The 24,821-nt window shown below is 55.3% G+C and overlaps 1 protein-coding gene across 8 annotated transcripts; it reads left to right on the forward strand.

Annotated features, from left to right (window-relative positions):
• The first annotated feature begins 6,536 nt into the window (after positions 1–6,536).
• MDFI (MyoD family inhibitor) lies at positions 6,537–23,698 on the forward strand. 8 transcript variants are annotated; one of them, XM_054493159.2, is made up of 5 exons: positions 6,537–6,797; positions 8,261–8,347; positions 15,603–15,785; positions 19,068–19,292; positions 22,770–23,698. In XM_054493159.2, the coding sequence occupies exons 2-5, from the start codon at positions 8,272–8,274 to the stop codon at positions 23,024–23,026; spliced, it is 741 nt and encodes a 246-aa protein (XP_054349134.1). In that variant the 5' UTR covers positions 6,537–6,797; positions 8,261–8,271; the 3' UTR covers positions 23,027–23,698. The 8 variants fall into 8 exon arrangements, with proteins under 8 accessions (XP_054349134.1, XP_054349136.1, XP_063522279.1 ...); XM_054493161.2 differs by having other exon boundaries at positions 6,598–6,797; positions 15,608–15,785; positions 22,770–23,689; XM_063666209.1 differs by lacking the exon at positions 6,537–6,797 and adding an exon at positions 7,645–7,897 and having other exon boundaries at positions 15,608–15,785; positions 22,770–23,689.
• The last annotated feature ends 1,123 nt before the right edge of the window (positions 23,699–24,821 follow it).

Genomic DNA, 24,821 nt, shown 5'->3' on the forward strand with positions numbered 1-24,821 from the left:
CAAAAGTAGTCAGGGAGAACATTTCTTTGAGCACTGGCTCAGGCACCTGTTCTAAGTGTTGGAGAAAGTGTAGAAGACAAGATAGAATCCCGTCCTCAAGGCGATCATATTCTAGTGAGGGGAGACACAAAACACACTTGCAAACAATGCACTTACTTCTAGTGTAAAGGCTGTGAAGCAGTTAGGTTGAAAGACAATAATCTGGGGGAGGGAGGAGAGAAAGAGGCTGGGGTCTGCTTTAGCTACTACGGTGTGCTGGTTCTTTGCCTGTTGGCTCTGAGATTCATTCTTTCCCTTCTTTCTTTTGCAGGGCCTGGGAGCCTGCAAATGACACCTCCTGAACTCCAGTTAGGTTCAGCCAATGGGATAAAGTGGTGAGAGATGGGAAGGCATGAGGAAGGGAAAAGCAGCTTTCTCTGCTTCTGGAGGGACTTCTGCAGTGGCAGCAGCCGTGGCGGCCCTAGGGTAGGCGTTGCAGCAGCATCCCTGGGAGTGCAGGCTCCTTGGTTGTGGCTCAGTGGCAGCGTCCTGTCTCGGCAGCGGCAGTGGCGGCAGTGGCAGCGTCCTGTCTTGGCAGTGGCAGTGCTTCCAGCTGCTCACCAGCAAGTGTGCGCTTCTGGTTCCAGCCCACGGGCGGTAGCAGCTCCCTCAACTCAAGAGCATCGCCTTCTCCCTTTGCGCATTCATTTTTCCAAGCCATTTGTAACCAATTCCCTAAATTAAACAGTCTTCTCCTTGAGGTGCCTAGACTGCCTTCTATTTTTCTGATTGGGCTCTAATTGATATAGAGGGCAATAAATGGGGTAATTAATGTGAAACTTATATGCTTCTTCTTATTGCAAGGGCCAGAGCAGAAAGGAAACTCCAAACCCAAACTCTCAGTGATTCCCCCTTAGTGGAAATCTGATATCATTCCACCCATCAGCTTGACTGCTTTAGGCCAGGCCACCTGTCACCCCAACTAGAGTTCATGGGCATCTTCAGAGACCAGGATACACAAAAAAAACCCACCCAACGCTCTCCTCCATTCTCCACCTCCCTCCTCACCCACAGTCCTGTCTTATTCTCTTGGCTACTAGGAAGTGCTTTCTGATTATCTGACTCAATTCACTTTCTATACTTCCCATCGATTTTGCCTTATTTATTGTCTTCAATAACGTTAGATTACCCTAAAATACCCATAGACCTGAGGCTGGGCACGGTGGCTCACACCTGTAATCCCAGCACTTTAGGAGGCCGAGGTGGGCAGATCTCGAGGTCAGGAGATCAAGACTATCCTGGCTAACACAGTGAAACCCCGTCTCTACTAAAAATACAAAAAAATTAGCCAGGCGTGGTGGCAGGCACCTGTAGTCCCAGCTACTCGGGAGGCTGAGGCAGGACAATGGTGTGAACCTGGAAGGCAGAGCTTACAGTGAAGTGAGATCGCACCACTGCGCTCCAGCCTGGGCGACAGAGAGAGACTCTGTCTCAAAAAAAAAAAAAAAAAAATTAGCTGGGCATGGTGGCAGGCACCTGTAATCCCAGTGACTGGGGAGGCTGGGGAGGCTGAGGCAGGAGAATCGTTTGAACCGGGGAGGCAGAGCTTGCAGTGAAGCAAGATCGCGCCACCGCACTCCAGCCTGGACGACAGAGCGAGACTCCGTCTCAAAAAATAAATAAATACATAAATAAATAATAAAAAAACACCTACAGACTGGAAACAGGACCACAGAGGTGGATACAGTTCTCTCTTCCCATCCCCAACACCACTCCACAGATGCCTGAGTTTCCACCCCTGGAGCAGTCCTTCTAATTAAGGCAAATAATCTTCAATGGGGCTTTCTGGGGTGTCCAGGAATCTCCCCAGCTTGTATTGGAAATGCTACATTTACTTAAGGGGGAGGTTTTTGGAGAGAGTGCTTATAGCTTTCATCAGATTGTCAAAGAAATGTGGGCTCCAGAAAAAGCTTACCCAGTAGGGTAAGGCAAGCCTGTTTGTCAAATACATATATTCCTTCAGGAAGAGTAGCACATCATTGTCTCCATAGTGGGGTTTAGGAAGAAACGTATATTTACATTTACTTTTATTTATGTTAGGTTCATTTACACTTACTTTTTATCTCACTTCTTTACTTTTCTACTTTGATCCAGCTTTTTCTGGGGAGTGTTACGGATTGAATTGTGTAATTTCCTGCAATATGTATAAAAATCCAAAAGATATGCTTAAGTCCTACCTCCCAGTACTTCAGAATGTGACCTTATTTGGAAATAGAGTCCTTGCAGATTTAACCAGGTTAGTATAATCCCTAATTCAATATGACTGGTGTCCTTATAAAAATTTGGACACGCCGGGCACCGTGGCTCACACCTGTAACCCCAGCACTTTGGGAGGCTGAGGCAGGTAGATCTCCTGAGCTCAGGAGTTCGAGACCAGCCCGGGCAGCATGGCAAAACCCCGTCTCTACTAAAAATACAAAAGTTAGCCGGGCGTGGTGGTGCACGCTTGCAATCCCAACTGCTTGGGAGGCTGAGGTGGGAGGATCACTTGAGCCTGGTAGGCAGAGAGGTTGCAGTGAGTGGAAATCACACCACTGCACTCCAACCTGGGCGACAGAGAGAGACCCCATCTCAAAAAAAAAAAAAAAAATGTGGACTCAGACACGGACATATATAGAGGGACACTGATGTGAGGACACACAGGAAGAGACAGCCGTGTGACTGGAGCAATGCATCCACAAACCGAGGAGATTCAAGGAGTGCTGGCAAGCCCCAGAAGCTAGGAGACACAAGGAAGTCCTCTCCCCCAGAGCTGTCAGGGAGAGCACGGCCCTGTTCACAGTTTCATTTTGAACTTCTAGCCTCCAACTCTATCAAACAATAATAAATTGCTACCAGTTTATGCCACCCAGTTTTTGATACTTTGTCATGACAGACCTAAGAAATTAATAGAAGGAGTTATTGCTTAATAGTTAGTTTCTGTTTGAGGTGGTGAAAAGTTTTGGAAATAGATGGTAGTGCGTTTGCACAACATTGTGATATAATTATTGCCACTGAATTGTACACTTAAAAATTGTTGAAATGGCCTGTAATCCCTGCATTTTGGGAGGCTAAGACAGGAGGATTGTTTGAGGCCAGCAGTTTGAGACCAGCCTGGACAACTAAGTGAGACTCTATCTCTACAAAAATAAAGTAAAATAAAATAAAATCAGCCAGACATGGTGGCATGCACCTGTAGCTCATTGAGACAAGGTTTCTAAATAAATAAAATAAAATAAAATACTGTAAGTATGAGGTTAAGGATTTGTAAATAAAACTCAGTACAACAGAAATGTTGCCCTTTGAAGCTTCCCTCCCCTGGGGAGGGACGTGGTGGGCAAGAGTTCCAATTTGCTGACAGCCAACGCCTTTGCCATGTTTAAACAGGAGAATAAAGGCTTGGAGAGTTCAAGTGATTTGCCCAAAATCACATAGGGCGGTAGAAGTGATTGAGCCAGGATGCAAATTTGGTCTCCATGACACAAATCCAAGCCCCATTCTTCCTACATACCCTGCCAAGTTCCTGGTACCCCAAAACAATGAGACAGAGGAGGGATGCAGAGGGCCATGTCCCTATCTTCAGCAACTAGTTTGGGGAGGGGGGCAGCACATGAAAGAGAACATCACAGTCCTTTCTACACGCTGAAGGCCATGCCTGGGATTGGGGTGAGTGCTGCGTTTGGCTTCAGAAAACATGGTCCAAGTCCCAGCTCCACCCATTACTAGTGGGTAAGTCTCTTCACATCACTTCACTGTACCTCAGCTGCCTCATCTGTAAAATGGGGATAATAACTATGCTGACTGTTGTAGGCATTAAAGGAAATAACAAATCTAGAAGTATCTGGCAAAGGCTCGTCATATAGAACATGCTCAACATATGACCACTGAAATTGACACACCACCGTCATCCTCCATCACCAGGGGTAGCAGGGAGGGCTAGAATCAGGCATGGGGCCCAGAGCACCCTTCATCCTACTGCACACTCTTTTCTTCAGGAAGGGGGACGGTTAGAGCCCCATTCTCTGCTCAGTGCCCATCCGGGATGGGGATAGAAAGAAAGAGCTGGGGGCTCTCAATCCCCACCCAGCAGCTTCTCCTCACCCCACACAAACACACCCCAATTTACGCATCCCTCTTCCGGGAGGGTCCCATACTCCTACTGTCCTGACGCCATTCTCCAGGCACTGAGACTACAGCTGTGGTCCAGCTGCAGAAGCCAGCCCAGCAGACCGGCCCTCTGCCAGAGACAGGAAGTGGGGGAAGAGCTGTGCGTTCTGCCGGCCACCGAGGAGGGGTGGGCGCCAGAAGCTGGAGCTGGGCCAGACCTTGTGGTCATGTGGAATGGACTGCAAGGGAGGAGTTGTGCGCTGGCCTGCTCCACTTTGAAGGGTATTGTGAGGGGCAGAGCCCATGCAAGGCAGTTCTGTCCCCTTTGTTGCCTGGAAGGCCCTGGGGTGGAGAGTGGGGAATAAGCCCTGGAGGGCAGGAAAGAATACTGAGGTGGGAGTCTGGAAAGCTGGGATTTGGTAAGGTTTTGCCACTAACTCACTACATGACTTGCATTAGCTCCTTCCCCTCTCTGGCCTCTGTTTTCCAACCTCTGAAATTGGAAAATGTATTGCACTCTCTGTGGCAGACACATCTCTAGGGAATACACTAGCAGACAAGCCACTCCCTGCTCTCAGGGCCTTTCACTCTACCAACAGATGAGCAAATATAGAATAGGCCAAGTGGTGAAAAAGTCTGGGTAGAATAATAAAATGGTGTTGGGGGCAGAGAGTGAGAACTCTGGGATGGCCTCTCTTAGAAGCTGACATAAGCAGAGGAAATGAGGAAAGGGCCCATGTGGGTATCTAGGGGATGCGCATTCTGGGCAGAGGGAAGAGCAAGGGCAAAGGCCCTGAGGCGAGAAGGTGCCTGGCAAATTAACTGAGAAAAGGAAGTAGCATGGCTGGCAGGGAACAAGTAAGGGGAAATGAGGGCCAAGGCAGGTGGGGCCCAGTTCATGGAGACTGAGGGACTTTGCGCTTTATTCTGAACTGATCGGTGGGCCCCGGGGGAAGCTGGGCCCGGGCTTGGGTGCAGAGCCCAGTTGGTGCTGTGCATATGTGTGTGTGTGAGTGTTGGGTGGGGGAACACCTTTGATCTCCCCTCATTTAGCCTGGCTTCCTGGACAGGTCCTTCAGGAAGAGACAGTAACAGGGCCGGGACTAGGGTGAGGCATGTGAAACCTGGAGTGAATGAGGCACTTGGCTCAGGTTCAAAACTTAAGGGGGCATCAAAAAACTCAGTAATTAAGATAAAACAATATTTTCCTGCAATATGTATAAAAATTCAAATTAATGCCAAAAAGTCTATGATAAACAAAATGCCAACATTTTAGATAAAGACAGGATCTGACCCTGAACTTGCATGATTAATCCTGGTCCTGTTTCCAATAAAACTTTATTTACAAAACAAGGCAGCTGGCCCAAAGAGCTGTAGTTTGCCCATTTGGTATATTAAAATATTGCCTTAAAATATTCCTTATCAGGCTGGGCACAGTGGCTCATGCCTGTAATCTCAGCACTTTGAGAGGCCAAGGCAGGCAGATCACTTGAGGTCAGGAGTTCCAGACCAGCCTGGCCAACACGGTAAAACCCCGTCTCTACTAAAAATAAAAAATATTAGCCAGGTGTGGTGGCAAGCACCTGTTGTCCCAGCTGCTTTAACCTGGGAAGTGGAGATTGTAATGAGCTGAGATCTCACCACTGCACTCCAGCCTGGCAGACAGAGCAAAATCCTGCCTCCAAAAAAAAAAAAAAAAAAAATTCCTTATCTTGGTATCCCCGAAATCTTGCACACCAGGTGAGTGTCTCACTTACCTCACCCCAGTCCTGGTCCTGGGCCCCAGTGCTCATCCCTCCTGAGGCTGAGAGGCAAAGGGATTTTCCCAAAGAAATATAGTAGATGGTGGGTCTGGAATCTGATCTCCCAGCCAGGCCTCCAGCCTGGCCATCATACCCTATCATGCTCTGAACTGGAATGTTGATTTTAATGTGTTGATTTTTAAAAACTTTTTATTCGAGTATAATAGTCATACAAACAAGTGCCTGCATCATAAATGTTCAGCTTGCTGCATCCTTACAAAATGAGCACACCTGCATAACCAGCGTGTGGGATTAAATTTAAAGCGTAATTTACATTTCCAACAAAACAGACATTAGTACTGGGCCAGATTCAGAGGACTTTTGAGATCAAGCAGGCGACTTGGAACAGTAAGGCTCCGGGACTGAGCTGATGCAGAGTTTAGGGGCCCCGGATTGAGACTGAGAAAGCAGGGGGAGGGGTGCAGCACTGAGGTCTGGGGTTCGGGAGGGGGCCCTATACGCGGGAGGAAACGGAGAGAGACGGTGAGGATTGCCTTTGGAGGTGGGTGAGGCCCAGCGTGCGCGCCCAGGTAAGCAGGTAAGAATGCAGCAGCCGCCAGGCCCAGGCGCGGGCGCGTCCCGTTCGGGTGACTCAGCCCGTGCCAGGAAGGGGGAGTTGGCTCAGCTCTCCAGAGCTCCCGGACAGCAGCCGGATCCCCGCCGGCTCCTGGGGCACTAGGACAGACCCCCGCAGCTAGCAGCCCGGCCTGGGGGGCGGAACACTCTCTTCTCGTCCCGCCCCACCTTCCTCCGGGCCGCAACCACCCCAGCCCATCGCTGGGACGTGGCCGCGGGTGCCGAGAGCGCTGCCGGCGCCGTGGGGGCCATCCCCGTCCTGGCCCCGACGGCGCCCCAGGACCTGCGATAGCCGTAAGTAGCGACTATGGGTGCTGGGAGAGTCCAAGAAGTGGGGAGCTGGGACGCCAGGCCTCCTGCGTCCCAGCTCTCCACTTCCAGACCCGGCTGGACGCGGGACTAGAAAAGGTGGCCTGGTGCCGCCGCTGCCTTCCGGTGTGCTCACTGGCCCTCGTGGCGGGGAGCCCAGACGCGGCTCCTAGGCGGCCCTAGACAAGTATGGCCGAGACGCTGTCACCCCAGGGGCCTGCCCCACCTGAGCATCATCCCACGGGCCCGCCCAGCCCCACCTGGAGAGCCGCAGGCTCCAAAGTCTTCCCCTTTCTCGGGGACCAGGTTCCGGGGTCGCGCTGAGGGTCCCTGAACCCTCTCGGACTGCCTGGCAGCGGCTCCTTCCCACCACCGCGGCTCACCATCCAGACGCACCGCCCGGCTGGCCCCACCGGGAGAGGCTCCCTCCCTCCCCTTTCTCCCCGAACCCTCATCTTAGAAGCCCTCGGATTCAGTCTGGATCCCAAAGAAGGGCTGAATTCGGAGGACCTCTCTTTGCCCCCAAAGTCGGTTTTCTGACACACATTCCCACGCACAGCTGGTAGGGGCAGGAGGGTCGGGGATGCTCTGGGCTGCTGCGGCACAGGGGAGGCTGGTTGGTCACTAACCGGATTTCCCGGACAGACAACTCTGGCGCTGTGGGCGAGTGGCCTGGGAGCCCAGATCCCTGTGCCTGGCTTAGGACCCCGGGAGGAGACCGAGGGGGTGGGTAAAAGGTGACTGAGAAACTTGATCGCGCCCATCTTTGGGGCAAAGAGATTTGGAGGCCGCAATTATTCAGACAGTTCCACGAAGTGGTTGAGGTTTCTCTTTCTCCTGATTTTCCAGAAACTTTTGCAGAGTTTGGACAGGCAAAGGAAAACGTGCAGCCCGCGGATCTCCGGGCCTCAGAGAGCAGGGATTTGGGGAGACTGAGGCCCCGCTCCGAGAGCGCGGAGGAAGCGCGCCCAGCCGGCTTCCTGTGGGGGCTCGGGCCTCGGGCGCCCCGCGGACAGACGTGTCCGGCTCCGGGCTGGGCCAAGCCCGGCGCGGGGGAGGGGACCCGCAGAGGGGCGACTGGGAAGGCGAGGAGGGGGCAGGGAGAGGGTGGGCCAGGGAAGAGGGGAGGGGAGAGGCGAGTAGGGGAGGAGCGAGGGGGGCTGGAGGGAGAGAAGGAAGAAGGAACGGGCGAACGGCGTGAGCTGGCGCCGAAATGGGAGAAAGCAGCGAGTGAGAGGGGAGGGGGCGCCAGGCGAGCACCCGGGAGCGAGCGGGACCCGGGCGGGGGCGCCCGGAGCAGGCGCGCATGGCGGGCCGCGCGCGGGAATCCGGCTGGAAGAGAGCGTAGCGCGGCTCGCACGAGTGAGTGGACGTGGGAGGCGCGCATCTGCGGGGGAATCGCCCCCTGCCCGCCTCCGGCGCCGCCCGCTGAGCCCTGTTTTCCGCAGGTCCGGGGCCGATGTACCAGGTGAGCGGCCAGCGCCCCTCTGGCTGCGACGCGCCCTATGGAGCCCCCAGCGCAGCCCCGGGCCCAGGTAGGACCGAGAGTGGCGAGCGAAGCTGGACAGGGGCGGGTGGGCGGCTGAAGGGGCCAGTTATTAGTTCTCCCCTCCGTCCCCAGACGCGGGGAGACGGTTCCGGGGAGCTTGGTGGGGGTAGGGACGAAAAGTCTGGGTTTGAGGACTTGGTCCAAGGAGAGTAGGGGGCTGGGCGAGGGAGGCAGGGCCCTAAACAGAGGCTGCGGCTGTGCCAAGTTGGCTCCAACTCCCCGCAACTCCCGACACCAGACACACACACACACAAACACACACACACATACACTCCGCGGTGTCTGTCTGTCCGTCTGGGATTTGTGTCTCAACTGTTTCTGCCCAGTGTGTAAATATTTGTGGGGGCCTGGTGTGGGGGAGGGGGCGTTGTCTGAATCTTTCTCTACTTCCCTTCCCCCAGCCCAACCAGAGCCCAGCGCTTCCCGAAAACTTTTGTCTGCCGCGAGCGGCTGCAGGACCCAGCCCCTCCCCTCTTTCTTGCCATCCCTTCTCCCTCGCCTTCCTTCCCTCTCGTGCCGGCCAGTCCCCGCCGCCCCTGCCCTGTGCGCACACACGCACCCCAACCCAGTGTCTACAGCCCAAGTGAAATGCCCCGTCCCGCGCCTGGCGCCGTCTGTAACCTACCCGCGATTCCTGGGGGAGCCTCTCAAGCCAAGGACGGTTTGTGACTCCCTGAAGGGGTTTGGGGTAGGGGCCTTGCTGGCCCTGGTTCTCAGTCCCTTCCCCTCACTGGCCAGATGCCTAAGCCGAAACTCCCAAATGGAAGTCCGGGTCAGGGAGCAGTCAGGAACCTCTGGGATGTGTTCAGGGCCAGGGGAACCGCGTGCAGGAGTGTGGACCCGGATTTCATAATTGGAATCTCCACTGTCTAAGTCGTTGCCTTCCTCCCCACCAGCGCCATTCCTCCTTTCCCCTCTTTGACTCTGAATAATGAAGGTCTGCTCCTGAACCTCTGACACGAACTCCCTGCCTTGCCTTGGACAAGCTCCTTCCCTTCTCTGGCCTCAGCCTCCACATGCGCCCTCGAAGCCGGCCTGCCTGCCTGTTCTAGGAGGCCCCTCTCCACTCCCCACCTACTTGGTATGGACGCCTAGTTGTGGAGGTGGGGGGTCCTCTAAACCAGAGTGAGGACAAGTGGAAGATGTCTGGCCAACAGCCAGCACATAGATGAGGCCAGTGTGTCTACAGCCCATCTTGGCCAAGCCTCAAATTGCCTGCTGTCTCTGTGGGGCCCCTGCAACAGGGCCTTCTGCAAGATGAGCGCCTCCAAGAACTGGACTCCTTCAGCCCAGAGGGACAGCTGGGGGCAGGGCACTTGGAAGGGTCCTTCTCTGAGTCTGGGAACCTTCCCTGTCCCGCTGGGCCTCCCTCCTGCCTCCTCCCTTCCTCAGCCTCCTGCTCTCTCGTCCTCTTACTCTCTCCAGCTTTCTCCCTCCCCTTATCCATTTTCTCTGCTCTCCCTCCACTACCTCCTTCCAAGATCCCCTTCCTTGTTGAAGCCATTCTCAGCTCCAGCAGCAGGAGGAGAGGGCTAACTGCACAGAACCGGGGTCAGCGTGGGCAACTGGGAGGGTTAAGCCCTGGGCTGTAACTTGAGGCCCCCCAGAGCCCCAGCAGACCCTCTCCCCAGCCTGGGCTGGGCCAGACAATGCGGCTTTCATAACTCAAGGCTTTGCTCTGCCACCGCCTTGGGAGAGTGAGCCTGCTGCCCAGGAAGCCCAAACCGCAGGAGACCCAGCCAAAACCCCACAGACGCCTGAATTTGAGACCAGAATCCCCCACGCTTTACTCCCTGAGTGCTGACAGAACAGCAAGGCCACAGCGCTGCCCCAGAGGCTCTGCTGGCAGGACAGCCAGGGAGCAAGTCGGCCCCCTCCCTCAGCCACCACAGATGCAGGCAGGGCACAAGGGGACTCAGGGCAGATCTGGTAGGGGCAGGTGGCCAAGCCGCCACACCCTTGGCTCTCCTAGTAGCCTCCTCCCCACCCAGGAGAGCCCCGGGAGCCTGGCTCCCTAGCCCACAGGCACATTTTTGCCCAGCATTGGGGCATCACATTCTTGCTCATGGTTCTAAATTGAATTTCCTGGGGATTTGGAGCCTTCAGACCTAAAATAAAACCAACTTGTCCCAGACTAACTGGCCAGCTCAGGCCCTCTTTAGTTTTCAGCTTGGTGGCCTGGGAGTGTGACCATTGGATTCGCATCAACCATGTGTGCATCAAAGGAGTCCACCCTCTCTGACTTTCTTGGGGTTCAGGTCCAGATGCCACCCCTAGTCTTCATCCCTTTCTCTTTCTCCTTCCCCTGACAGGGGCATTCCAAACTCCAGAAAGTACTCCCCAATAAGCATTTGCCGAGTGCTCCCTGGGGATGCAGAGATGAATATGGACACCACTCCAAGGGATTGAGTTGGGAGGGCTGTAGTCTGGTTGAGAAGCCAGGATTTCACTAGCAAATTATAATTAACAAGAGGGGACACTGGAGCTAAATTCTTAGCAACTGGGTCAGAGAAAGCTGTCTAGAGGAAGAGGTGAAGTTTGAGCTTGGTCCAGGATGAGTTGGGTTTGGAGAGTGGGAGGGGTAGGACCTTCTGGTCAACAGGAATAGTATAAGCATGGGTGGACTGGTCAGAAGATCCGGCAATGGCCCAGACCATGGAGAGGCTAGTCTGCCTGGAACACAGGATCCTGGTACATTGATAGATTGAAGATCCAGACTGAGGCCTTGAATGCCAAGCCAAGGAAAGATTGAAGTGTGGGGTTCCAGCCACCACTCTCTGACCATATGAGGTTCTGGCCTTCCCTCTCCAGAGATGGTCAGAGTTTCAAGTGGGAAGCCCAGATCCACGGTCCACAAAGACAATGACGAGGGCTAAACTTAAGGCAGTAGGCAGTGGAGCTCTGGAACACGGGCCTCTCTCCACACCAGCCAGGGATCTTTTGGCTGAAACTCCCATGGGCACTGTGCAGGCTTGAAACCATCCCGCCTGAAAGAGGTTCCCCCCTACTCCCTGTTGGTTCAGGACCACCCCTCAACTTGGTGGATGGCAGGCAGAGAGAGCCCATAGAGTCCTTGCTGAGGGTGTGAGTCTCAGCCTTTCCTCTTGGGCTCATGATGTAAACATGACTCTCCCACTCCCACCTGGGGAGTCTTTCCAGAGCTCCAGGCATTTACCAGAATCTTATCCCGTGTTAGGAATGAGAGCGTATTGAAGCAAAGGGGCTGTTGCCTTTCCGTATCTCCCCTTTGTAGATAGTCACCCTTGAGAGGAGGGGTACAGGGCTGGGGGCTTCTGCTCAGAGATGCCACCAGCATGTGTGGCACCCGGTGCAGATTAGAAAAAGGTACCCCCTTGGTCAGATGGAGCAGTTGTGCAGTTGGGTGAGCAGATGGCACCTACTAGGAGGGCAAGGACTTCAGCCACATCCACTCACCCCCTTGGCAGGCACCTTCTGCAGGACATGAATTGCACATCCACACGGGGGGCCTCCTTCGCCTTTGCTGGCCACCGCCTTGTCTCCTGCATACCCCACACTTCCACCCTCCAGAAGTTTCTCCCGAGATGTTCTCCCCTCTGTGGCTGGACAGCAGTGTCTCTTGGTTACAGAATGGAAAACTGGGCTCTTGGCACCTCTGCCCCATCTGTTCCAAGCAGGAGCTGCTTCTCAGTCCACACCTAGGGGTCTGGGCCACCCAGGCAGTGTCTCCTCTGCAGACCAGATCTTCCTGCAGCTGCTTCTTCCTTTTCCTTCTGCTTCCCTGTCTTTGGATATGTGGCACAGCTCCCTCTTCTGCCCTCAGTGCTGGTTTGCTGGGTCCCCTCTGCGGCCCCTCCTGGCTCCGGATGTTCTCTGTCCCTCTGTGTGTCTCCAGATCAGGATTATTGGACTTGGTTTTCTTTCCTTCCTCATTTTTCCTCCACGGTCTGATGCCTGGTAGGCTTCCTGCGGGATGGGCCTCATCGGGCCTTGGTCTGCACTCTATAATTTCCTGTTCCCACCAGATCCAAGGTCACCAGCCCTGTAGGTGACTGTCAGGAGAGGCTGCCCAGAGAGCGGAGATGCTTTGGGTAAGGCAGGTGGAGATGTGAACTCCAGGCTCCTTAAACCCTCTTCCTCGCCTTCCTCCCTCTCTAACGCTGCAGGGAGGAGGGGGAGCAGGGCAGGGAGCAGAAGTCCTGGCTCTCTCTACCATAAGACTCAGTGTCACCTCTGTGAGCCCTGGTGACCTCAGCAGGAAGCCTGGGAAGTGACCACCAGGCCTGTCATGCCCCAGCTATCATTCTAGGCTTCCCAGCCTCAACACCACCCCAGAGCATGTGGCTTCCTTGCTCACTCTGTAGCGGCTCACTCCGGGGGTCTTGATTCCTGCTGCTCTTCTCAAAACTCCCCCTCTGTGCTGCTGATTGGTCAAGACTCAGTGTGAGTATTGCCTGCCCCAGGAAGCCTGCTTGCCACACTCACCCATCTGAGCTAGGTGTCCATCTTCTGTGCTTCCACTATTCTTCCAGATGCCCCAGTGTAACTCTTGCACCTCTGGGTATGTAAGAGCCACCAGCCCACCCCTCCCCTAATCGAGAACTCCGAGGCAGTGAGCTGGTCTTTCTCACTCGGGTATACCCAGTACTTGTCATATTGCTGGGTGCCTCGTAGGTGCTTAATAAATGTTAAACCACACAGCACAGGAAGGAAGAAAGGAAGGAAGGAGGGAGGGAGGGAGGGAAGGGGAAAGGTCAGAAGCCAAACTACTCATTAAAAAAAAAGAGAGAAAGGAGGGAGGAAGGAAAGAAGAGAGGAAGGGAAGGAGGGAAGGAGGGAAGAGTAGTAGGGCTGTGGGTGAAAGGCTTGCGAACAACCCCCTGATGAGCATTTTCTTTCCTCCTTGAAACCCTGTGGCATGAGCATTAGGACTGCCCTTGCCACGCAAAGTAACCCAACTCTGATAATTTGCCAGGCTGGTAACTGGTGAATGTAGGGCTTGGGTCTTCCGCTCCTCACTCAGGTCTTTCTGTCTCATTACACCCTGTGGGAGAGTCAGGTCCCCCAGTTCAGGGCCCAGGGCCATAGCAAGATGCCTCTGGGGGCCAGGGTCTGGAGCTAGGCAGGCCCCTGGTTTCCTGGAAATTAGGACCCTGAGCCTCCCTTTTCATGCCAACTTGGTCTTAGCCTTCAAGAGCCATATCTGAGCTGGTGTAGACCAGGCTCAGGGCTAGGAGAGGCACCATCTAGCACCAGCATCTCCACTTGCATGCTCCCTCTTGTCCAAATCCTCTGATCGTCCAAAAGCCATTTGATTTCTCAATGATTAACCCAGCTATGAGGGGAGCTCTCAACAGGCCCAAAGAGCAGATGGAGCTGGAAGGAACCCACCCCTGCCTCTGTGGAGCCATGGGCCCCGGGAAGGGTTCCCAGCAAATAACTCTCTTGCCCTGCACGCATCCTAGGAGCACCAGCCCTCCCTCCCCATTGCCCCAGCTCCTGTCTAGAGGCAAGGCCTGTGGTTTTTCCCTGGGCAGGTGAGAGCATGCCTGCTGGGCCTGCCGCCCTCTGTGCTTCCCACATGGGGCCTCTGGGGGTCCATTCCCCTGGCTGTGGGGGACCAGACCCCTTGGAACAAGGGTCGTGAGGGTCACTGAGGGTCATGGGCACAGAGGGCTGTGCCACAGGATCTTCTCCTCAACATGCTTCCAACTCCCGTCCCCCAGGCCTGCATGCCCAAGCCTCCACTGATCCCTCTAATTACCTCCCTCCTCTCTTCTTTCATCTCTCATCTCCCTCTCTTTGCCTCTCTCCCCCACCCCCTCTCTCCCTCTCTGTGTCAACCCCTCATTATTCTCTGTGATTGATTCCACTTTAATTCCCAAGACTACCCTGTGTCTCTCTGTGTCTCTGTCTCTGCATGTGTCTCTTTCTGGTCTGTCTGTGGGGTGTGTACTCTCTGGGCTTCCCTGCTGTTTCTCGTCATCTCCCCATCTCCCCGTGTCCCCCTCTGTATGACCCTCTGTGTCACCCTGCCTCTCCCCGTGTCCCCCTCTGTGTCACCCTGCCTCTCCCCGTGTCCCCCTCTGTGTCACCCTGCCTCTCCCCGTGTCCCCCTCTGTGTCACCCTACCTCTCCCCATGCTCTTTTGGCCTCTGCGTCTCTGGGTCTCTTGTTTCTGTGTCTCCTTGCTCCTTCTCCCAACATGATATGTGGAGAGGGGGCAGATGGAAGGCCACCCTCTTTAGATCCCTGTCCTTCCAACTAACTGCATAGGCTGAGGTCTGATGAGAGGCCCAGGCTGCACCCTACACCCTTTCATTGCCACAGCCTGGGCTCGCCCCTGACCCCTGGCTGAGTGTGTGGAAGCTCGGACCCCTTTCTTCCTCCCTCCCTCACCTCCCATCCCCCATCCCTTTTTCCCCCTGAGCCTAGGGGCCCTAGTCCTGCAGGCTGGGGAGCTGTGGGTTTGAAGGTGGCTCCATTTCTGCCGCCTGCCGCCCCTGCACAGAGCCACTGTAATTACATGTGGCTGCGGTTCACCTCTTCCCCAGTGCTCCGGCCGGCTCCTTGTCCTCCTCCTGACTGTAGCCCCTCCCTGCTCCTCACCCCCAGGTCCCTCTAACTCCCCTGCCATCATCTTCTCTGACCCAGTTTCTCCCCTGTCTCTCTCCGCGCTCTGCATCACACAGTGCTACCTTCTCTGTCACCTCTGCCCCTGCCCCATCTCTATCTTTCTCTCCATTACTGACTTCCGCACTATTGCTGCGTCTCGCTCCCGTCCCAGGCTGTCTGTCACTGGGTCGCTGTGGATCTCTTTTCCGTGCCCAGTCTCTCGCAGTCCAATGCTCTATCTCCCTTTACCTCTACCTCTCACTGTCCCTTTGATTCTCCCTGTCACTCTCAATGCCTGTCTCTATCTCTCCGTTGCTGACCGTCTGTGTGTTCTCCCTTGCGCTGTGTTTCTGCCTCCTCTCCCTACTTTTCTTTATATTCTGCCATCTCTGCCCCTCCCGACACCACATGCACACGTGCGCACACTCAAATGCATGCACACCCTTGCTTACTCCCAGATTGTGGTTTGGGAGCTTTCTATTTTGGAACCTGGTGCTGTTGTCAGCTAGAGTAAGGGCTGCATAACTAATGCAGACAGACAAAGAATGAGGGTTCAGTGGGCATGCTGGGCTGTGGGGCGGGGCCCACGGCTGGGCAAACAGGAAGGCCCCAGGAAAATGGACCTCAGTCATCTGCTTTTTTCCTAGCTCAGACCCTGTCCTTCCTTCCTGGGCTGGAGGTAGTAACAGGATCCACTCACCCTGCGGAGGCAGCGCCAGAGGAGGGCTCCCTGGAGGAAGCGGCAACCCCCATGCCCCAAGGCAATGGCCCTGGCATCCCCCAGGCCCTGGACAGCACTGACCTCGACGTCCCCACAGAAGCTGTGACATGTGAGTCCTAGGGGGCCAGGAGGTTGGATGGCAACATGTAGGGTTGCACTAGGGAACTCAACCCAAATCGGTTGGCAAAAATGGGTGCACCCACTTGGCCAGAACCTTGAGGGTGGCAGCACAGGCAGCAGAAAGGGGAAGGGCACTGTCACTGTGCTTTCTGTCAAGGGGAAGACCTCCACTGCAAAGTGACTAGGAAGCAGGGAGTGTGGGCAGGCTCCAGGCAAAATGACTCAGGACAGAGAGCATGCGGCTACCTGGAGAGAGGCACCCCCTGCCTCAGGAAGAGAGCTACGGGGCTGGGGTCGGGCAGGGAGCCAGAGCCTGATGCATCTCCATCCTTCCAGGAATCAGGGGTAAAAGGAAGAAGCCACCAGTTGCTCTAGGGTGAAAGGAACAAAATTCAGCTCCATTCCCAGGCCTGGCTCGAGTTCTCCAAGGAGGTCCTGAGGGGAGGGAGAGAATTTTCCACCTTCACCCTCAAGAACAGGAGAAGCAACAGCTGGGGTCATTTTATAACTAACGAAGATTTGCCCACATCTTTAGACACATTTTTACTTTCCAACTTTGTTTCCCTGAGTGGGCTCACTTGCTCTCCTAATCAGCCTGCAACGAGGCAGCAGGATGGCTACTGCGAAGCCCATTTTACAGGTGAGGAAACAGGCACAGAGAACGGCCCACCCTGGTCCCAAGCTGGGAAACTCAGGTCTCCCGGCCCAACACTCTTTGCAGTGCCTGCCTGCATGCCCAGCTGGCATGGCTGAGCTGGGAGCCTGCTCCAGCCAGGGCATCTGGGGCTAAGCTGGACTCCCTGGAAGTCAGGCTTACTAGTGCACGGCCTTCGGTCTCCTCCAGCACACCCACCAGCAGAATTGAGAGAAAGAGGTCAGCGCCTTGGCAGTGGAGGAGGGGGTCTGGTGGGAATGGGACAGACACTCCTGTGTCTGTGAGCCCTGAGTGTTTGCTCTGTGACTCAGCCCCCATGGCCATGGCCACAGACAAGCTCTGTGTCTGTCCACATCACCCAGATCCTTCAGCTCACCGCACACTCCCGCCCTCTGGTCACTGTGCCCATGTTTAGGCAGAAGGGCAAGGGGCACCGAAGCTGGCCAAGGACTTGGCCCAGTCACCCTGTGTGGGGCCAAGAGGTGGGGGCCTGATGATTCAGGCCTGGCCACTTCCCATAGCCTTAACCCTGTTTACCCAGATGCAGGCACCAGCCACACCTCTTGCTGGAGGCTCCCAGCATGGAGCCTCTCCAGAACCCTGCTTCCCACCCTCCCCCGACCCCCCACCTTGTCCTCAGCTCCTTTCTCCCAATCTTCATGCCCTCCCCACTCCACTTCCCAGCTACAGGACCTTTGGCAAGTTTTCCCCTCTCTGGGCCTCTGTTTTCTCATCTGTGAAATGGGGCCAGTAGTAGATCTATTGCGATGCCTAAAGAAGCTGCTCCACCTACTCACGCCTGTAATCCCAGCACTCTGGGAGGCCGAGGCGGGCGGATCACGAGGTCAGGAGATCGAGACCATCCTGGCTAACACGGTGAAACCTCATCCCTACTAAAAAATACAAAAAATTAGCCGGGCGTGGTGGCGGGCACATGTAGTCCCCAGCTACCTGGGAGGCTGAGGCAGGAGAATGGCGTGAACCCGGGAGGCGGATGTTGCAGTGAGCTGAGATTGCGCCACTGCACTCCGGCCTGGGCACAGAGCTAGACTCCGTCTCAAAAAAAAAAAAAGAGAAGCTGCTCCACCTAAAGCTTCTAGCACTGTGCCTGGTACATAACACCAGTTATGAGGGTAGTGATTGTCGTGTGATAATAGCAGCTTATTCCTTAGTTGCTTGTCTCCCAGCCTCTGCCCCCATGCTGGCCTCTGCCCTTTGAGCCCCAGCTCCTAATCTCTAAGCTCATCCCATCTTTGACACTTGCTAGCTGTGTGACCTTGGGCAACTTACTGTACCTCTACCTCTCCGGGACTCAGTTTCCTTATCAGTAAAAGAAGAGTAGCAATACCGAGGGGATCCGTGAGCAGCAAGTACTTAGAAGGGCTGGCGTGCAGGAAGCATGCAGTGTGCGATCTTGTGACTGCTGCCATCACTGGAAGACCCGGCCTCTTCAGCCAAGGGAGGCACCGAGGCCACCCTCCCCTCTCCTTGGGCTCCAGGGCCCCCAAGACACCTCCTACACAATTCACATACACAGACCAGGCCTGGAGGGAGATGGGGATCCAGATCTCAGCTCCTGAGGGACTGAAGTGCCCCACATTTACAGAGGGTCCTTGGGGCCACAGGGTCCTGCCCAGGAGTCAGGACTCCTGCATAGCTGAGGGGCCCCAGAGCTCTCAGTGAACCCTCCTCAGTCCCTCCTCACTACCCCCACCATACACACCTCCCCTCATCTCTTGAGAACAGAACTGAGCCAGCCAGTTCTCACCCAGAACTGAACATCCCTGAGTGAGCAGTAGGAAGGAATTCGGGGTTTAGGGGGTCTCCAGGGTCACCTTGCCTGTACCCCATTGATAAAGCTGAAGTCTGGTCCCTCAGCCTGCAATGGGGACCCAGGGGTCCTGGCTTCAGGGGTCTCCCCACTGCCCTTCCTCTTGCCTTCTTCCCTCCCTCCTCTCCCAGACCCCAAGGGCCCCTCCTCAGACTCTCTGCCAGCTGCTTATAGAGGCAGGATGGGGTTAGGGGTGCGGAGGGCAAAGGCTTGAGTGGAGGCACCAGGAGGAAGGAGCAGGAGGTAAAGGGGCTGCAGTGAGGAGCCCCTGGATTCCAGAGCCAGGCGTTCATCTCCAAACAGATGTTTCCAATAAATCACCCAGTGCGCCAAGGGCAATAACAGCTGGGGGCTTGGCAGAGGCCGAGGTGAAGATTAACTGCTTCACTGCTGTGCTCCCAACCCCAGCCAAACCACCCCTCTTCCCCAGCACCACCACTGCCACCACTCTGCCAAAACCCCAGGATGACAAGAGCAGGAGAATGGATTTTGTGTGAGGAACAAAGGAGAGGTCCAGGGCTCCGAGCCCCTGCCCTTACACATCTGTCATTTCTGGACTGAGCACTGAACTGAGAATCAGGAGCTAGGCCCAACTTAATTTAATGGCTTGGCTCTGGACTAGTCATTTCTTCTCTCTGGGCCTCAGTTTCCCCATCTGCAGGATACAGGTCTGGCTGGGTGCTTTGGGGTGTATGTAAGAATGCAGCAGGCAGGATTCAAGCATCGCTCTGGGGGCTGAATGACCCCCACCCTTTTCCCATCACCCTTTCTCTTCATCTTTCCAGGCCAGCCTCAGGGGAACCCCTTGGGCTGCACCCCACTTCTGCCGAATGGCTCTGGCCACCCCTCAGAGCTGGGCGGCACCAGACAGGCGGGGAATGGTGCCCTGGGTGGCCCCAAGGCCCACCGGAAGTTGCAGACGCACCCATCTCTCGCCAGCCAGGGCAGCAAGAAGAGTAAGAGCAGCAGCAAATCCACCGCTTCCCAGATCCCCCTCCAGGCACAGGAAGGTAAGCACCCATCCCATCTCTCCCTGGGAGAGGCCTCCAAAGCCGGGTTCCTCGAAGCATGACGCATGGGCCCACAGGAGCACCTTCACCAGGCTGCTGCTTAGAAATGCAGGATCTCAGCCTCCTTCCACACCTACTGGACTGGAATCTCTGGTGGAGCTTAACAAGCCCTGCAGGGAACCTGATGCATGATCAAATCTTAGAACCTTGCAAAGTACACCTGTTGGGTAAAGGTGTACCTGCCTTCTCAAGGCCACCTCCCCACCACCCCCCAAACCCCTCCCCATCCCTGCTTTCCCAGAGTTGCTGTGACAAGGAACGGAGCCACCTGGGTTGATCCATCTTAAGCCACTCTGTTTCTGGAAACAGAAGTTTTCTGTTTAGGGAGGAAAAAAGAACATGTAGCAGAATAAAATGGTGCCAGGGCAGGGCTGCAAGGTGCAGTAGGAGGTCAGAGGATCCAGACACCCAGCCAGCCGATGCGCCTGCAACACAAAGATCCTCTGCAGGGCCACGGGGGCAGCCAGTCGCTTCCTCACCAGCTATCAATTGAACATGGCTAACAGCTGCCTGAGCTCAGTGATGGCCTGACCTTTACCTCAGAATGTTCCAGTGATTCCTGTCCATGTGAAGGGACCCTGGCCTGGGCATCTGCAAAACACACTTGCACATAACATGCTCAGAAACCTTCCCACTCTGCAAAGCAGATTCTGCCCAACAGTCTTTTTTTTTTTTTTTTTTGAGACAGAGTCTCGCTCTGTCACCCAGGCTGGAGCGCAGTGGCACAATCTTGGCTCACTGCAACCTCCTTCTCCCGGGTTCAAGCGATTCTTCTGTCTCAGCCTCCTGAGTAGCTGGGACTATAGGCACATCCCACCATGCCCAGCTAATTTTTGTATTTTTAGTAGAGACAGGATTTCGCCATCTTGGCCAGCTTGGTCTCGAACTCCTGACCTCAGGTGATCCACCCGCCTCGGCCTCCCAAAGTTCTGGGATTACCGGCGTGAGCCACCGAGCCCGGTCCCAACAGTCTTATTTATGAAGGAGCCATTTATTCATTTAAAATGTCCTGGCCAGGAGTGTTGGCTCACATCTGTAATCCCAGCACTTTGGGATCCACCGAGGCGGGTGGATCACCTGAGACCAGCCTTGCCTAAATGGTGAAACCCTGTCTCTACTAAAAATACAAGAAATTAGCCAGGCGTGGCGGTGGGCGCCTGTAATCCCAGCTACTTGGGAGGCGGAGGTTGCAGTGAGCCGAGATCGCGCCCGAGATTGCACTCCAACCTGGGCAACAAGAGCAAAACTTTGTCTCAAAGAAAAATAAAATGAAATGTCCTAGACACTTGCTATGTGCTGGATACCTGGTTCATGACCTCATAAAGCTCTCATGAGAGACGTAGATAGGTAATCGCCATACGATGTGATAAGTGCAGTGATAAACTCACGCAGAGGATTACGCAAACACAGGGGGACCACTCACACCAGCCCAGAAATCTGGGGAGGGAATCCTGGGAAGGCTTGGAGGCGATGTCTGAACATGCCTTAAAAGACCAGAAGGAGGCTCCAGCCAGGAGAGCATGAGCACAGAGCTGAGAAATGGCCAGTGTGGCTGGAGGGTGAACTGCCAAAGGTGAGACTCCTGGCAGGCAGGGGTCCTGGGAGGTCCTTGCCAACCAGGCAGTGAACCTAGACTATCTGGAGAGCAGTAGGGAGCCACTGAAGGGTTTTAAACAAGGTGACCTCATGAGATTGACATTTGAAGATAACTACCCTATCCAGAGTGGAGAGAGATTACAGGACCCTAGTCCCTCCACACAGGAATGCAGGAGAACAGGGTTAGACCCTCCACAGCGCAGTGAGCCTCCCAGGGGGCCCCCTGGCCAGGAGAGCTGCACACTGTGCCCCATGGCCTGGCCCCAGCACACGGAGGGCTGCAGGATGTGGGTTTTAGAGCCAGCAGCCCGGATTCAAGTCCCAGCTCCACCACCTCCCAGCTGGTGCCCAGCGCAGCTTCATGCATTTCTATTCTATTCACTGAGCACCTCTATGTGTCTGGTGCTGTTCTAAGGACTTGTAATCTTTCAGTGAACAAAATGGGCAAAGATGCCTGCCCTGCTGGAGCTTACATATCCAGTAGAAGGAGATGACAATGAATATGAGGAAACCGTGTAGTACAGTGGGAGGCGATGTCCTCTGAGGGAAGAAGAAGGCAGTCAGGTAGGGCTGGGCAGGGAGTGTGAGGCAGAGCCAGCCGGTTGCAGTATTGAAGCGGGTGGTGGAAGGCCTCAGTGAGAGGTGGCATTTGGGCAAAGAAGGAGATGAGGGAGTCAGCCAAGCACGTGCCTGTGGCAAGATTGTTCCAGGCAGAGGAATCAGCGCCTGCATGGCCAAGGAGCAGCCAGGAGGCTGGCGTGGCCAGAGCAGAGTCATCCGGAGGAGAAGAGTGGGAGAAGAGAACTAAGAGGGCACAGGGGCCAGACTGCAGCGGCCCTCAGAGGCCACTTCAAAGATTTCAGCTTTTATCACAAGCGACATGTGAACCATGGGAGGGGTCTGAGCAGAGGAGGGCCAGGATCCAACAGGTATTTCTAAAGGATCCCTCTGGCTGCGGTGTGGAGTAGAGATGCCAGGTGGCAGTGGTCAAAGCCAGGGAGTCGGGAGACCAGTAAGCAGGCTGTTGAAGGTGTCCAGGTGAGAGATGAGCCAGGTGGTAGGATTTGGGTTGGGTGTAGACTTAACTTCTCTCTCTCTTTTTTTTTTTTTTTTTTTTTTTTTTTTGAGACAGAGTCTAGCTCTTGTTGCCCAGGCTGGAGTGCAGTGGCGCGATCTCAGCTCACTGTAGCCTCCACCTCCTGGGTTCAAGCGATTCTCCTGCCTCAGCCTCCCGAGTAGCTGGGATTTTAGGGGTGTGCCACCACGCCCAGCTAATTTTTTGTATTTTTAATAGAGATGGGATTTCGCCATGTTGGCCAGGCTGGTCTCGAACTCCTAACCTCAGGTGATCCACCCATCTCAGCCTCCCAAAGAGCTAGGATTACAGGCGTGAGCCACTGGGCCGGGCTGACTTCTCTTAACCTCAGTCTCTTCATCTGTAGAGTGAGGCTAGTAATAGCCCCTGCCTCACAGAGTCATTGGAGGCCTAAATGAATCTAATTCATGCACAGCACTCAGAACAGTGCCTAGAACATGTATCACTCCATATGTTGGTTAAACAAATAAACAGAGGGTGGCTAAGAGCAAGGATGATCCAGACTGCCTGCTCTGATGTGCTTAACTGTCTGTGCCTCGGGGTCATCACCTAGAAAATGGAACTATGGGGACGGATACGTGAGCTTCAGGCGCACAGTGAACACTCAGCGTCCCTGCTGCTGCTGCTGCTGCTGCTGCTGCGGGCCTCCCACGCCCCTGGCTGTTTCACACACGCTCACCCCTCCCCTCTCTCACCCCTCCCCCTCTCCACCGCCCACCCCACAGACTGTTGTGTCCACTGCATCCTGTCCTGCCTGTTCTGCGAGTTCCTGACGCTGTGCAACATCGTCCTGGACTGCGCCACCTGCGGCTCCTGCAGCTCAGAGGACTCGTGCCTCTGCTGCTGCTGCTGCGGCTCCGGCGAGTGTGCTGACTGCGACCTGCCCTGCGACCTGGACTGTGGCATCCTGGATGCCTGCTGCGAGTCCGCGGACTGCCTGGAGATCTGCATGGAGTGCTGTGGGCTCTGCTTCTCCTCCTGAGCCTCTATCAGGGGCTAGGCCAGCCTGGCACCCCTGCAGATTCCAGCAGGGTCCCTCTGAGTGGGGCCAGGCCCAGGACTGTCACACAAGGCTTGAGAAGCCCCCTCTCCCTGGTCCTCTCCTACCCACCCATGTCCTCTCAGAACCCCAGCCTTGAAAATGGTGGGGGGGCACTCAGAGGGGCCACCTCCTCAGCCGTGGGTGGTGGGCCCATGGCAGAGAAGCCTGAACTCTTTACTGGGTTACTAGGTTCATACATTGCTGAGGACCTGACAGGACAACTTAGGGGCAGGGCTGGGGTGGGGGCCGCAGGGGGCAGCCAGGGCTTCGGAACACTGTGAAAGTTACTTGGGGAGGGTGGGCCGGTGGGGCCGTGGCTCTCTACCTCTCCCTGCTCCTGGTGCCTGCCTCTCTCCTCCACCCCGGGCTTAGAGGACAGAAAAATGTGAAAAGAGACGCCCCACCCACCCTCAGCCAGCCCTCTCCAGTCTCCTTTCCTAGGCTTTTGTGGGGGCCTAACCCACGCAGTGACCCCAGAGGGCAGGGCTAGGCGAGAGCCTGGGGTGGGGCGGGAGGGGGAACGGTATGGAAAAGACTGGAAGGGGAAAGGGAAGGAAGGGAGGGAGGGTCTGTTCTATCTGTTGCTGTAAATAAAGATATTTGTCCATCTCAGATTTCCTCAGGACTCATGACTAATTGCCATGGACCCTGACTCTCAAAAGCAAACGCCCCCTACCACCCCTAAAAAGCACCCACATGGACGAGGCTGCCCTGACCTCTGGGGGCCCTGCCTCTTCTGCTTTTTTTACCCCAGAAACTGCCCTGCCCTTCACGTTCCCCTCCCTTCTTCATGTTTCCCACTAAGGGAAGAAGGTTAAGGGGGTGCTGTCTCCCACCATTATTTCCCTCTTCCCACCAAAGGGAGAGGAAGCCCAGAGGGAAGAGTTAACCTTGGCATGGAATTAATTAACAGCAGATGTGTTCGGGTTTTGATTAATTAATCTCCTGCTGACTCCAGCTTCAGCTCTTCCCCCATGAAGTCGCTCCAAGGCGTAGGTGATGCCCATGACAGTGCCAGAGGGGTGCCTGGGAGGGGGCTACTCCAGGCCTGGGGCAGTGCAAACTTGCCCCTGGGCTTCACTGGAGGCCTAGTGGGGGTCACACGCCCAGCCTCAGGCATCCCTCTGTTGCCAGGCATCTGAGAAAGAAGGAAGCCTTATCAGGACTGCATGGGCCCCTACGGCCATCTGTGGGGCGGCCTTGGTGTGCAGAGGGAAGGGCCTGAGAAGCAATGGTGGCTGTGAGGACCGCAGGGCCGCACTGGGGACAGCTGGAACCCGATGTAAGGGGCCGGCTGGACCAGCAGCCCCCACACATATCCTGGACCTGTAGGAGGCCAGGAGAGGTCCAGGGGGCATGAGAGGCTCTGAGACAGCTAGGGCGACTTGGAGAACACTCAGCTGATGAAGGCCTTGAGACGGGGCCCGCAGGGGTATTAGTGGGTACTGCTTCCAGGAATGAAGGCTTCGAGTGGTTCCGAGGGATTCTGGAAGGAAGGAAGGGGGACTGGGGAAAAGGGCCAGATGAAATCCAAACTCTCTTAAGGAATGTCACAGGAGGGAGCAGCCTATGGCCTTGGGAGTGGGTTTCATTGCAGCAGGAGGAGGAGGTTCTAACAGGCAACGAGAACTAGCCCCCCACCCCCTCCCCACTGCATCCCCACTCACACACGCCTCACTTCACCATCTTCAAGGTTTTCTGACCTCTGAGAGCACACAAGAAATTCAGGACACAG

Source organism: Pongo pygmaeus, chromosome 5 (genome assembly GCF_028885625.2).
Source record: "Pongo pygmaeus isolate AG05252 chromosome 5, NHGRI_mPonPyg2-v2.0_pri, whole genome shotgun sequence".
Taxonomy (NCBI): domain Eukaryota; kingdom Metazoa; phylum Chordata; class Mammalia; order Primates; family Hominidae; genus Pongo; species Pongo pygmaeus.